The 14370-nt window shown below is 38.3% G+C and overlaps 1 protein-coding gene across 2 annotated transcripts in view; it reads right to left on the bottom strand.

Moving 5' to 3' along the window:
* Nucleotides 1–811: 811 nt before the first annotated feature.
* LOC112829289 (olfactory receptor 5AN6-like) overlaps nt 812–14370 on the bottom strand; it is a 176941-nt gene continuing 163382 nt past the window's right edge. For both annotated transcript variants that reach the window (XM_073904892.1, XM_025878771.2), the window contains one exon: nt 812–1776. In XM_073904892.1, coding sequence (XP_073760993.1) covers nt 812–1756 — 945 coding nt within the window. In that variant the 5' untranslated portion in view covers nt 1757–1776. The remainder of the gene's footprint in view (nt 1777–14370) is intronic.

Below are 14370 nucleotides of genomic sequence, written 5' to 3'. Positions count from 1 at the left end.
TAAAATACATTAAAAAAGAAAAAAAAAGGAAAAAGTAACATGAAGACATTGTTGTTGGTGCCAAAATCAGGCACTAGATCACCTCCTCAGCAGAGTGCCAATTTCTGGTTCCGTTTTCTGGTTACAAAAGTAAAGATGGATGACCACAGCAATAACAGACAAGGAATTTTCTAGGCATTGCTACTGAGCCAACTAGTCAACAAAACCTTAGCTATGCAAGACATACATGTTCAGCATTCCTATTACAACAAATTTCTTTTTGTTTGAAGTTAACAAATCTTTGATCAAGTATAGTTACTCTTGCTTTGGACAAATCCACAAATGAAGAAATTCATCCATAATATCCAGAGGTGAAAAAGTAGGTTAAATCTGAGAACTAATTAGATAGGAAAGTCTTTTTACAGAGATCTCGCAATACCAATAGTAATCCCTGCTCTAACTAAAATGAGATGCTATCAAGAGATGTGCTGGCCTCCTGGCAGCCTTGACCCATACTGGCATCTCCGATCCTTGAGGTAGTACACACGAGGCAGGGATGGAATATTGAAGGTGAAGGGTCACACCACCACAACTAGCTACAAAAAAACAGTTGTGGATTGCTTGGCCTATTGATGTATTAGGTCATAGTTGATGAAGGATGGAGATGTTGAGTTTCCAGTTACTTCTCATGCATTTTCCTGTCCTTGTGCCAGTCATGGGTTTATATTGGGAGAGTGAAACAACTATAATTCATCCCACAATTAGGAAAGTTGTGGGTCAGTATTTTAGTCACCATTTTTCTTATACTGTACGTCTGAAATGAATTTTATAATTAGTAACAACAGAAAAAGTTTCTCTTCTTCCATCTGTTTAGGGCATCTTTGATTTCCTTGTTCCTTAAGCTGTACATCAATGGATTTAGCATGGGGATTATAACAGTGTATAAAACTGATGCCAACTTGTTTTGGCTCAAGGAACCACCGGAATTAGGATACATATAAACAAAAATACCTGAGCCAAAGAAGAGAGTCACTGCTGTCAGGTGAGAAGCACAGGTGTTGAAGGCCTTGGACCTGCCTTCAGCCGAGGTGATCTTCCGAATGGTGGCAACAATATAACCATAGGATATCATGATAACCAAGACAGATGTGAGTCCAAAGATCACTGTGAGCACAGAGGTCATGATTTGAAAGAAAAAGGTATCAGAGCAGGATAGGATTAGCAGTTGGGGAAGATCACAGAAGAAATGATTGATGACATTTGGCCCACAGAAATGGAGCTGAAGTAAGGCACAGAGTTGGATAAATGAGCCAGAGAATCCAGTTACACAAGATCCTGCCACCATCTGCACACAGAGGGTGGGCGACATGATGGCAGTGTAGAGCAGAGGATTACAAATGGCAGCATAACGGTCATAAGCCATGGCTGCCAGGAGACAGCACTCAGTCAGACCCAGGCTAGAGAAGAAGAAGTACTGCATAGTGCACCCCACAAAGGAGATGGATTTCTGCTTCTGGAAGAAATCTGAGAGCATCTTGGGTGCTATAGTGGAAACATAGCAGATGTCCAGCAAGGACAGGTTACTGAGGAAAAAGTACATAGGTGTGTGCAGATGGGAGTCCACCCTGATGAGTGTGATGAGGCCCAGATTCCAGAACACTGTCATGAGGCAGATCCCTAGGAATATTGAAAAAAGGACAATGGTGAGCTTTGGAAATTCAGAGAAACCCAAGAGAATGAACTTCATAACTGCTGTACTGTTCTTTCCCCCAGCCATTGCATTAGTGATCCTAGGATCTGTAGACAAAGAAGAGAATAAATCTTTTCGTTAGTTTTTATCCCAATTTCTATTAACACCTTCTACTCACACTAAAAACAAAACCAAGAGAACTATTGAGCCATTTTAGAAGAAATAACCCTGCTTAACTTTGCCACTAAATAGCTACAATGGTCTTGTGCATCAATATTCCCGATAATTATACTTTTCACTGTTAATGCACCAGGCTTTTACAAGGACAAAGGAACGTATAATAACATTTGGAAAGCTCTTCTTAAAGATGCTTTAGAAATTTCAGGATGTTATTAAAGGGATTATAACTCCTATGTATAGCTTAGTGACTAAAAGCATGGCCTTTGATGTCACATAGCTATCTTTGGAATATGGCTCTGCTATCTGTGAGCTTTAGGACTCTGAATATGTTGTCTCTTATCTTTCTACCTAAGTTACTTAATTGATAAGACAGAGATAATAGAACCTACCTCATAGGGTTCAGTTGAAGTTAAATTAGTTCAGTTATGTACAGCGCCACCCACACATATAGTAAGTATTGAGTGAAGTTGAGTCATTAGCTAATATCTAGGTAATATAGTTTTGAAGCACTCCTTTGGTTTTGGAAAAACTTTTAAACTTTAAAGGGTTGGTCATACATATAACATTCTCTGACTACAGTGGGATTAAGTTAGAAATCAGTAACAAATTGGTAATTAAAGAACCATCATAATTGGAAACTAATCACATATTTCTAAACTATTCAGAAGTCAAACAATACATTAGAATAGAAATTAGAAAACATTTATAACAAATATAATGAAAAATACTATTCACCAAATTTTGTGGATTGAAATTTTTTTAAATTTTTAAATTTTTTTAATTGAAATATAATGGGTACACATAGGATTTCACTCATATGTGGAATTTAAGAAATAAAACAGATAAACATAGGGGAAAGGAAAAAAAAAAGAGAAGGAAGCAAACCATAAGAGACTCTTAACTATAGAGAATGAACTGCTGGTTAATGGAGGGGAGGTGGGCAGGGGATGGGCTAAATGGGTGATGGGTATTAAGGAGAGCACATGCTGTGATGAGCACTGGGAGTCATAAGTAAGTGATGAATCACTAAATCCTACACCTGAAACCATTTTTCCATATAGGTACCATATATGTTAACTAATTAGAATTTAAATAAAAACTTGACAATCAGAGAAAGACATGTATCATATGACCTCACTGATATGAGGAATTCTTAATCTCAGGAACAAACTGAGGGTTGCTGGAGTGGTCGGGGGTGGGAGGGATGGGGTGGCTGGGTGATGGACATTGGGGAAGATATGTGCTACGGTGAGCACTGTGAATTGTGCAAGACTGTTGAATCACAGATCTGTACTTCTGAAACAAATAACGCAACATATTTTAAGAAAAAAGAAAAAGAAGAAGATAGCAGGAGAGGAAGAATGAAGGGGAGTAAGTCAGAGGGGGAGATGAACCAGGAGAGATGATGGACTCTGAAAAACAAACTGAGGTTTCTGGAGGGGAGGAGGGTAGGGGGATGGGTTAGCCTGGTGATGGGTATTGAGGAGGGCACATTCTGCATGGAGCACTGGGTGTTATGAACAAACAATGAATCATGGAACACTACACCAAAACAAATTATGTAATATATGGTGATTAACATAACAATAAAAATTAAAAATAAATAAATAAATAAAAACTTGAAATCAAAAAAATGAGAAAAAAAAGAAAAAAGGAAATATAATTGGTATATATTTTGTGAGTTTAAGGTGTACAATGTAGTGATTTGATACATTTATATATTATAATATGATTACCATTATAGCTTTATCTAACAGCTTTATCATGTCACATAATTATCATTTCCTTTTTGCAGTGAATTAAATCTTGTGTATTTAACTAAAGATGGACTTAGATATAGTTGTCTTAAATGCATAGAAAAGATAAAAGAAACAAATGATCTGACCGTAATTCTTAGACAGGAAAGAACAAAAATTTTTAAATATCAAGTAAAGAATTTCAAAGTAATATAAGAAAATCAAAAATTGATTCTTGACATATCTGATGATGCCACGCAAAAAAAAAAAAAAATAGCCATGGAAAGGGGGATATAACTAGCTCCTGGAGTTGTAACAAATGTTATGCTAAACAATTTCATGTCAATAAATTTTAAAATTTAAAATGTACAAATTTCTTGGAGAATGTAACTTGCCAAAAGGGACTCAAAAAAGAATAGGAAATCTGAATATTCTATAAACACTAAAAAATTGAGTCAATAGTGAAAATCTTCCCATGAAGAAAACTCCAGGCCCAAATGGTTTAATCAGCAAGTTGTACCAAGAATAAAGGAAAACATGGGGTGCCTGGATGGCTCAGTTGGTTAAGCATCTGCCTTCAGCTTAGGTCATGATCCCAGGACCCTGGGGTCTAGCCCCTTGGGCGCCTTGCTCTGCAGGGAGCCTGCTTCTCCTTCCCCCTCTGCCTGCAGCTCCCCCTGCTTATACTCACACTCTCTTCTCTCTGTCAAATAAATAAATAAAATTTAAAGAAAAGAATAAAGGAAAACAGTAATTCCAATTATACACAAAACTTTCCAAAGTGTAGAAATTTAGACCAGTTTCTAACTCATTTTGTGGGACTATCATAACTTTTTACCAAAACCTGACAAGAATGGAATTAAAATGGAACATTATAGCCATATTAACTTGTGTACACAGATTAGAAACAACTTGAACAAAATGTTGACAAATTGAATCCAACACCATATAAAAATAATACAGCATGAACAAGTGTTTATTTCAGAAAGGCATGGTTGCCTTAATATTAGAAAATCACTTATTGTAATTTACCACATTAAGAGATTGAAGAAGAAAGCAATATAATAATCTAAATAGATTTAACTAAAAAATTCATTTATGATTTTAAAAAATTAGCAAATAAGGGAACTATTTTAACCTTGCCAACGATATCTTACAACAATCTCAGTAAATTATATTTGTAATGGTAAAATAATGAAAGAATTATCATAAAGGTCAAAGCAAGGAAATAAAGCTCACCATCACATATTTTATTAATCTTTGCCTTAAAGATTCTAGCTAGTGTAACAAGGGCAGAAAAACAATCAACTTTTAAAAAGTCAACTTTAGGGGCACCTGGGTGGCTCAGTCATTAAGCATCTGCCTTCCGCTCAGGTCATGATCCCAGGGTCCTGGGATGGAGCCCCCCACATCAGGCTCCCTGCTCAGCGGGAAGCCTGCTTCTCCCTCTCCCACTTCCTCCTGCTTGTGTTCCCTCTCTCGCTGTGTCTCTCTCTGTCAAATAAATAAATAAAATCTTTAAAAAATAAAAATAAAAAGTCAATTTTAGTGAGGTATAATTTACATACAATAAAATATATCAATTTTATGTGGTTGACAAATTTGCTCAGCCATTTGCACACCACCATAATCAAGATGTAGGACATTTTCTTCCCTCCAAAATATTCCCTTATGCCTTTTTAAAATAAGTCCTCTCTCCTACCCCCTTGCCTTACCCACCAATCTGCTTTCTGTCACTCTCTGTTAGGGGACCTTCACTAGATTTTCAAAATAAATGGAATCAAATTGTATGTACTCTTTTATGTCCAGTTTCTTTCATTCAATATAATATTTCTGAGATTCATCCAAGTAGTTGTGTTCATCAATAGTTTGTTCCTTTTAATGTCTGAATATTTCATTATAAATATACACAACATTGTGTTCATCCATTCACCTGTTTATGGATATTTAAATTGCTTCTAAAATTCTAGCTATTATAAATAAATCTTTTATGAGTTTTTGTGTGCAAATAATGGTGTAGACAAATGTTTTCATTTTGGGGGGTAAGTACTTTGCAGCTGAGTTGCCGGATTATATGGTAAGTGTTCATTTAACTTTAAAAGAAATTGTCAAATTTCTTTCCCAGTGCATAATTTTTTAAGTTTTTTTGAGATATAAATCATATATCATACAGTTCACCTGATTGTACCATTTTACATTGCCAGCAACAGCTATGAGGATTTCAACTTTTGAAGATAAGAAAGAAATTATATTTTTTATTACCTCCATGGAATCTGGTTGCTTTTGTAGAATATCCAAAAAGAAACTAAATAGCAATATGAGAATTAATCATTATTCCCACATGATCTGAATGTCTATGTAGAAACCAAAAAAGACTGTACAGATATCTCATTGGAATTAATAAGAGTTTAACAAAATCAACATATAAAAAATAATGTTCAAAATCAACTTAATGAAAGAAATCACTCTTATAGAGATTAAGGTCAGGTTTGAGGCAGCAAAAAAAAAAAAAAAGGACAATATACTCTGAAAACACAAAGACAGAAAGAATAGACTTTTTAGAAAGTAAGTAAAATAAAGGGTGGCTCAGTTGAGTGTCTGATTCTTGCTTTTGGCTCAGGTCATGATCTCATGGGTTGTGGGATTGAGTCCCATGTTGGACTTCATGCTCAGCACAGAGTCTGCTTGATACTCTTTCCCTCTCTCTTTCCCTCCCCCTCTGCTCTTCCCCTTCTCTCTAAAATAAATAAATAACCTGGGGTGCCTGGTTGGCTCAGTTGGTTAAGCAGCCAACTCTTGATTTCAGCTCAGGTCATGATCTCAGGGTCCTGGGGTTGGGCTCTGCACTCAGCAGGGAGTCTACTTCAGGATTCTCTTTCCCTCTGCCCCTCCCCCTGCCTGCCCACTCTCTCTCTCTAAAATAAATAAATATATCTTTTTAAAAAAGAAAATAAAATAAATACCCCCAAAAAACAAAAAGCTCAGTCAAGATATGGGCAGAAGTTATGAACAGACATTTCTCCAAAGAAAACATAGAAATGGCTAACAGAGGAGAGAGGAAAGATGGCGGAGGAGTAGCCTACCAAACCACTCTGAGCACCCAGGAAACCAGCCTGAGATGTAAGAAGATCTGGATCTATACAAACAGAATATCGCAGGCGGTTGGTTTTGAGGTAGGAAGCGGGGAGCCGTGATTCCACGGGCAGATATCAGAGGATAAATGGCAGCGGGAGGGTGCCTGGCCATGGGGATCCTACACCGCTAGTGAGCGACAGCCTCACGCATTGGGGACGGGGCACAGACTCACAGACCGGTAGTGGGGGGGAAAGGACTTTAGGGCAGCCCCCGGGGCAGAAATCTGGAGTGGCGGGATCGTGTGAACTGGGGGCAGCTGGCTGTTTTAGAAGCACAAAGGGCAGAGACAAGCCCCGACTTGGAGGCAGGACTGGGGGCACTGCAGGGGGGCGCACAACCCAGGTCATTGCAGTTTATAGCAGCATGGACAGAAATGGAGATGGTGTGGCCTGAAGAGCTTGCTGAAGAACAGACTGTGGTCCCTCTGCTCTGAGGCAGAGGGTTGGAAATGGTCTCTTCTGCTCTGACTCGCAGAAGGGACTCAGAAAGCCGCCAAGGAAAGCCGCCAAAGAACAAAAGCCCCCAAAACTGATTCCCACTGAGCCCATCCCCCGCCACAGGGGGGCAGGGCAACTCCACCCGACCAGGGTTGCCTGAGTAACAGTGCGGCAGTCCCTTCCCCCAGAAGATAGGCTGGGAAAACAAGAGGCCAGCAACCCTAAGGTCCCTAGAAAACAGGTGCATCTTGCTTGGGTTCTGGTCAATAATTTGGACTCTATACATTCCCTCAACTACCCATCAACAGAATGACTAGGAGGAGGAACCCCCAAAATAGAAAAGACTCAGAGATTATGACTTATGCTGCAGATTTAAAAATGGATGCAGATATAACCAAGATGTCAGAGATGGAATTCAGGCTAGCAATTGTGAAGACAATAGCTAGAATGGAGAAATCAATTAATAGCAATATGAGTCTCTAAGGGCAGAAATGAAAGCTGAATTGGCAGAACTTAAAAATGCTATCAATGAGATCCAATCCAATCTAGATAATCTAACAGCTAGGGTAAGTGAGGCAGAAGAATGAATAAGCGACCTGAAAGACAATATAATAGATAAAAAGGGAAAACAGGAAGCCAGGGAAGAGCAACTCAGAATCCATGAAAATGAGTCAGAAAAATAAATGACAACATGAAGTGTTCCAATGTCAGAATAATTAGAATCCCGGAGGTAGTGGAGAGAGAGAGAGGACTAGAAGATGTATTTGAGCAAATCGTAGCTAAGAACTTCCCTAATCTGGGAAATGAAACAAACATTCGCATCCTAGAGGCAGAGAAGACCCCTCCCAAGATCAAAGAAAACAGGCCAACACCCCGGCATGTAATAGTAAAACTTGCAAATCTTAGATCCAAGGAAACCATCTTAAGGGCAGTTAGGGGGAAGAGATTCCTTACATATAGAAGGAGGAATATCAGAATAACGTCAGACCTATACACAGAGACCTGGCAAGACATATTCAGGGTACTAAATGAGAAGAACATGCAGCCAAGAATACTTTATTTGGCAAGGCAGTCATTTAGAATGGATGGAGAGATGCAGAGCTTGCACAACGGGCAGAAACTGAAAGAATATGTGACCACTAAGCCGGCCCTGCAAGAAATATTAAGGGGGGTTCTATAACAAGAGAAAGACACCAAGAGTGATATACAACAGAAATTTACAGGGACAATCTATAAAAACAACATCTTCCCAGGCAACATGATGACAATTAATTCATATCTTTCAATAGTCACTCTCAATGTGAATAGCCTAAATGCTCCCATAACATGGCACAGGGTTGCAGATTGGATAAAAAGACAGGACTCATCCATATGCTGCCTACAAGAGACTCATTTTGAACCTAAAGATACATCCAGACTGAAAGTGAAGGGATGGAGATCCATCTTCCATGCCAGCGGACCACAAAAGAAAGCTGGGGTAACAATTCTTATATCAGACAAATTAGATTTTAAACTAAAGTCTGTAATTAGAGACACAGAAAGACACTATATCATTCTTAAAGGGTCTATCCAACAAGAAGATCCAACAATTGTAAATATCTATGACCCCAACATGGGAGCAGCCATCTACATAAGCCAACTGTTCACCAAAATAAAAAGTCATATTGATAACAATATGTTAATTGTAGGAGACCTCAATACTACACTCTCAGCAATGGACAGATCATCTAAGCAGAAAAGCAACAAGGAAACAAGAGCTTTGAATGATACACTGGACCAGATGGACCTCATAGATATCTACAGAACATTCCACCCTAAAACAACAGAATACTCATTCTTCTCAAGCGCTCATGGAACTTTCTCCAAAATAGACCACATACTAGGTCACAAATCAGGTCTCAACTGATACCAAAAGATTGAGATTATTTCCTGCATATTCTCAGACCACAGTGCTTTAAAACTGGAACTCAATCACAAGAAAAAATTTGGCAGAAATTCAAACACTTGGAAGCTAAAGACCACTCTGCTCAAAGAATGTTTGGGTCAACCAGGAAATCAAAGAAGAACTTAAACAATTCATGAAAATCAGTGAGAACGAAAATACCTCAGTCCAAAACCTATAGGATACTGCAAAGGCGGTACTAAGGGGGAAACACATAGCCATCCAAGCCTCACTCAAAAAAATAGAAAAATCCCTAATTCACCAACTAACTCTACACCTTAAAGAACTAGAGAAAAAGCAACAAATGATGCCTAAGCCATACAATAGAAGAGAAATAATTACAATTAGAGCAGAGATCAATGAATTAGAAACCAGAAACACAGTAGATCAGATCAACGAAACTAGAAGTTGGTTCTTTGAAAGAATTAATAAGATCGATAAACCACTGGCCAGACTTATCCAAAAGAAAAGAGAAAGGACCCAAATTAATAAAATTATGAATGAAAGGGGAGAGATCACGACTAATACCAAGGAAATAGAAACAATCATTAGAAATTATTATCAACAACTATATGCCAATAAACTGAGCAATCTGGATGAAATGGACGCCTTCCTGGAAACCTATGAGCTGCCAAGACTGAAACAGGAAGAAATTGGCAACCTGAATAGGCCAATAACCAGTAACGAGATTGAAGCAGTGATCAAAAACCTCCCAAAAAACAAGAGTCCAGGGCCTGATGGATTCCCTGGGGGAATTCTACCAAACATTCAAAGAAGAAATAATACCTATTCTCCTGAAGCTGTTTCAAAAAATAGAAACAGGAAAACTTCCAAACTCATTCTATGAGGCCAGCATTACCTTAATGCCAAACCAGGCAAAGACCCCATTAAAAGGGAGAATTTCAAACTGATATCCCTGATGAATATGGATTCCAAAATCCTCAACAAAATCCTAGCTAATGGATCCAACAATACATTAAAAGGATCATCCACCACGACCAAGTGGGATTTATCCCTGGGATGCAAGGGTGGTTCAACATTCGCAAATCAATCACTGTGATAGAACACATTAATAAAAGGAGGGAGAAGAACCATATGGTCCTCTCAATTAATGCAGAAAAAGCATTTGACAAAATACAACATCCTTTCCTGATTAAAACTCTTCAGAGTGTAGGGATAGAGGGAACATTCCTCAAGTTCATAAAATCCATCTATGAAAAACCCACAGCCAATATCATCCTCAATGGGGAAAAGCTGAGAGCCTTTCCCTTAAGATCAGGAACACATCAAGGATGCCCACTCTCACCACTATTGTTCAACATAGTACTAGAAGTCCTAGCAACAGCAATCAGACAACAAAAAGAAATAAAATGTATTCAAATTGGCAAAGAAGTCAAACTCTCTCTTTTCGCAGATGACATGATACTTTATGTGGAAAACCCAAAAGACCCCACCCCCAAATTACTAGAACTCATACAGCAATTCAATAATGTGGCAGGATACAAAATCAATACACAGAAATCAGTTGCTTTCTTATACACTAATAACACAACTGTAGAAAGAGAAATTAGAGAAATGATTCCATTTACAATAGCACCAAAAACCATAAGATACCTCAGAATAAACCCAACCAAAGAGGTAAAGGATCTATACTCTAGGAACTACAGAACACTCATGAAAGAAATTGAAGAAGACCCAAAAAGATGAAAAAATATTCCATGCTCATGGATTGGAAGAATAAACATTGTTAAGATGTCTATGCTACCCAGAGCAATCCATACCTTCAATGCCATCCCGATCAAAATACCAATGACATTTTTCAAAGTGCTGGAACAAACAATCCTACAATTTGTAGGAATCAGAAAAGATTCTGAATCGCCAAGGAAATGTTGAAAAAGAAAAACAAAGCTGGGGGCATCATGTTGCCCAATTTCAAGCTATATTACAAAGCTGTGATCAGCAAGACAGCATGGTACTGGCACAAAAACAGACATATAGACTAATGGAACAGAATAGAGAACCCAGATATGTACCCTCAACGCTATGGTCAAATAATCTTTGACAAAGAAGGAAAAAACACGCAATGGAAAAAAGACAGTCTCTTCAATAAATGGTGCTGGGAAAATTGGACAGCCACATGCAGAAGAATGAAACTTGACCATTCTCTAACACCGTACACAAAGATAAACTCTAAATGGATGAAAGACCTCAATGTGTGACAGGGATCCATCAAAATCCTAGAGCAGAACATCGGCAGTAACCTCTTTGACATGGCCCACAGCAACTTCTTTCAAGATACATCTCCAAAATCTAGTGAAACAAAAGCAAAAATGAACTTTTGGGACTTCATCAAGATAAAAAGCTTTTGCACAGCAAAGGAAACAGTCAACAAAACAAAGAGGCAACCCACAGAATGGGAGAAGATATTTGCAAATGACACTACAGATAAAGGGCTGGTATCCAAGATCTATAAAGAACTTCTCAAACTCAACACCCAAAAAACAAATAATCAAGTCAAAAAATGGGCAGAAGATATGAAAAGACACTTCTCTGAAGAAGACATACAAATGGCTAACAGACACATGAAAAAATGTTCATCATCATTAGCCATCAGGGAAATTCAAATCAAAACCACATTGAGATACCACCTTACACCAGTTAGAATGGCAAAAATGGACAGGGAAAGAAACAACAAATGTTGGAGAGGTTGTGGAGAAAGGGGAACCCTCTTACACTGTTGGTGGGAATGCAAGTTGGTACAGCCACTTTGGAAAACAGTGTGGAAGTTCCTCAAAAAATTAAAAATAGAGCTACCCTATGACCCAGCAATTGCACTCCTGGGTATTTACCACAAAGACACAGATATAGTGAAAAGAAGGGCCATATGCTCCCCAATGTTCATAGCAGCAATGTCCACAATAGCCAAACTGTGGAAAGAGCTGAGATGCCCTTCAACAGATGAATGGATAAAGAAGATGTGGTCCATATATACAGTGGGAATATTACTCAGCCATCAGAAAGGATGAATACCCAACTTTTACATCAACATGGATGGGACTGGAGGAGATTATGCTAAGTGAAATAAGTCAAGCAGAGAAAGTCAATTATCATATGGTTTTACTTATTTGTGGAACATAAAGAATAGCATGGAGGACATTAGGAGAAGGAAGGGAAAAATGAGGGGGTGGAAATCGGAGGGAGAGACGAACCATGAGAGACTATGGACTCTGAGAAACAAACAGGGTTTTAGAGGGGAGGGGAGTGGGGGGATGGGTTGGCCTGGTGATGGGTATTAAGGAGGGCACGTACTGCATGGAGCACTGTGTGTTATACAAAAACAATGGATCGTGGATCACTACATCAAAAACTAATGATGTATTGTATGGTGACTAACATAACATAAAAAAAAAGAAAAGAAATGGCTAACAGACACATGAAAAAACGTCCAACATCACTCATCATCAGGAAATACAAATCAAAATGACAATGAGATACCACCTCACACAGGTCAGAATGGCTAAAATTAACAACTCAGGAAACAACAGATGTTGGAGAGGATGCAGAGAGAGGGGAACTCTCCTACACTGTTGGTGGGAATGCAAGCTGGTGCAGCCACTCTGGAAAACAGTAGGGAGGTTCCTCAAAAAGTTAAAAATAGAACTACCCTATGACCCAGTAATTACACTACTAGATATTTACCCAAATGATACAAACATAGTGATTTGAAGGGACTCATGCACCCTAATGTTTATAGCAGAAATGTCCACAATAGCCAAACTATAGAAAGAGCCCAGATGTCCATGGACAGATGAATGGATAAAGAAGATGTGATAGACACACACACACACACAATGGAATATTACTCAGCCATCAGAATGAAATCTTGCATTTGCAATGATGTGGATGGAGCCAGAGTGTATTATACTAAGCGAAATAAGTCTGTCAGAGAAAGACAGATACCATATGACTTCACTCATATGTGGAATTTAAGAAACAAAACAGATGAACAAAAGGGAAGAGAATGAAAAATAAAATAGGATAAAAATAGGGAGGGAGACAAACCATAAGAGACTCTTAACTATAGAGAACGAACTGAGGGTTGCTGGAGGAGAGGTGGGTGGGGGGATGGGGTAATTGGGTGATGGGCATTAAGGAGGGCACATGATGTAATGAGCACTGGGTGTTACATGTAATTGATGAATCACTAAATTCTACCCATAAATTAATAATACACTGTATGTTAACTAACTTGAATTTAAATAAAACCAATAAACAAACAAATAAATAAATAAAAGAACTCAGAGGTCACCATATACATTAGCTCTTCTCATAAATGTCTGCCAGAAGATGCACTTGAGCCAAAAAACAAAACAACAAAAATGATATATGGAGAAAATAATGTGATCATAAATACCACTTAAAATCTTACCCCTGTGTAGATACAGTCAGTAAATAAGACTGTAGAAAAAACACAATAAATAGGAATTCTTAAAAGTCCACATCTTGGTTCTACAATTTATTACAACTCTATGCCCAGAGTGTAACTAAAAATAATTCATGAGTAGTCTCAAATGAAATACTGATTTCTACAATCTGGGGAAGAGGGAGAAAATGGAACAGAGACAAATTAGTGACAGGAGCCCCCTGCATTTTGCAGATTGTCTTGCACCTGGGCAAGTTACCCAAATTCATCAACCTAGGTGCTTCTATGTGTTGCTTTCCTAGCCTTTGTAATACAAATTCAGGGGAGGGAACCACCTGCACAGCTATCTCTGATCTTTCTGCAGCTCACCCATCCCAGCCTGATAATTATCCTCTATCGCAGAGTTTCTCAACCATGGCTGTACATGAGAATCATCTGGTGAACTTTTTAAACCCCCATGGATCAGGCTGCACCTCAGACTTTAAATCAACATTGCTGGTGCTGGGAACCAGGCATTATTTTTTTTAATGCAATTCAATTTATTTGCTGTTTTAGTTCTTTTAATTCCAACGGCTTTACAATGTCAGATTTTTGTTGTTGTTGGTATAATCGCTTTCTTAGTTCAAATCAAGGGATGATCCTGCGTTCTAAGCCATCATGATGATATATTATTTAGCTCTTCTATGTAGCTGGAACACAGCAATTTGTTTCCTGCTGTCTATATCCTAAACTTTACAGGATCTGCCTCAAATCTGTTTGAAATTCTGTAAGGTACCTCAGTTTTCCATCTCTCACAGTTACATTCCCAGGCCTTGTGAGAGGCTCTCTTGGACTCCAATCCCTCCTGC

The sequence above is a fragment of the Callorhinus ursinus genome, unplaced genomic scaffold, assembly GCF_003265705.2.
Source record: "Callorhinus ursinus isolate GAN/ISIS: 27379988/994484 unplaced genomic scaffold, GSC_fseal_2.0 scaffold21, whole genome shotgun sequence".
Taxonomy (NCBI): Eukaryota; Metazoa; Chordata; class Mammalia; order Carnivora; family Otariidae; genus Callorhinus; species Callorhinus ursinus.
This window is presented reverse-complemented; position numbering and strand designations above follow the sequence as displayed.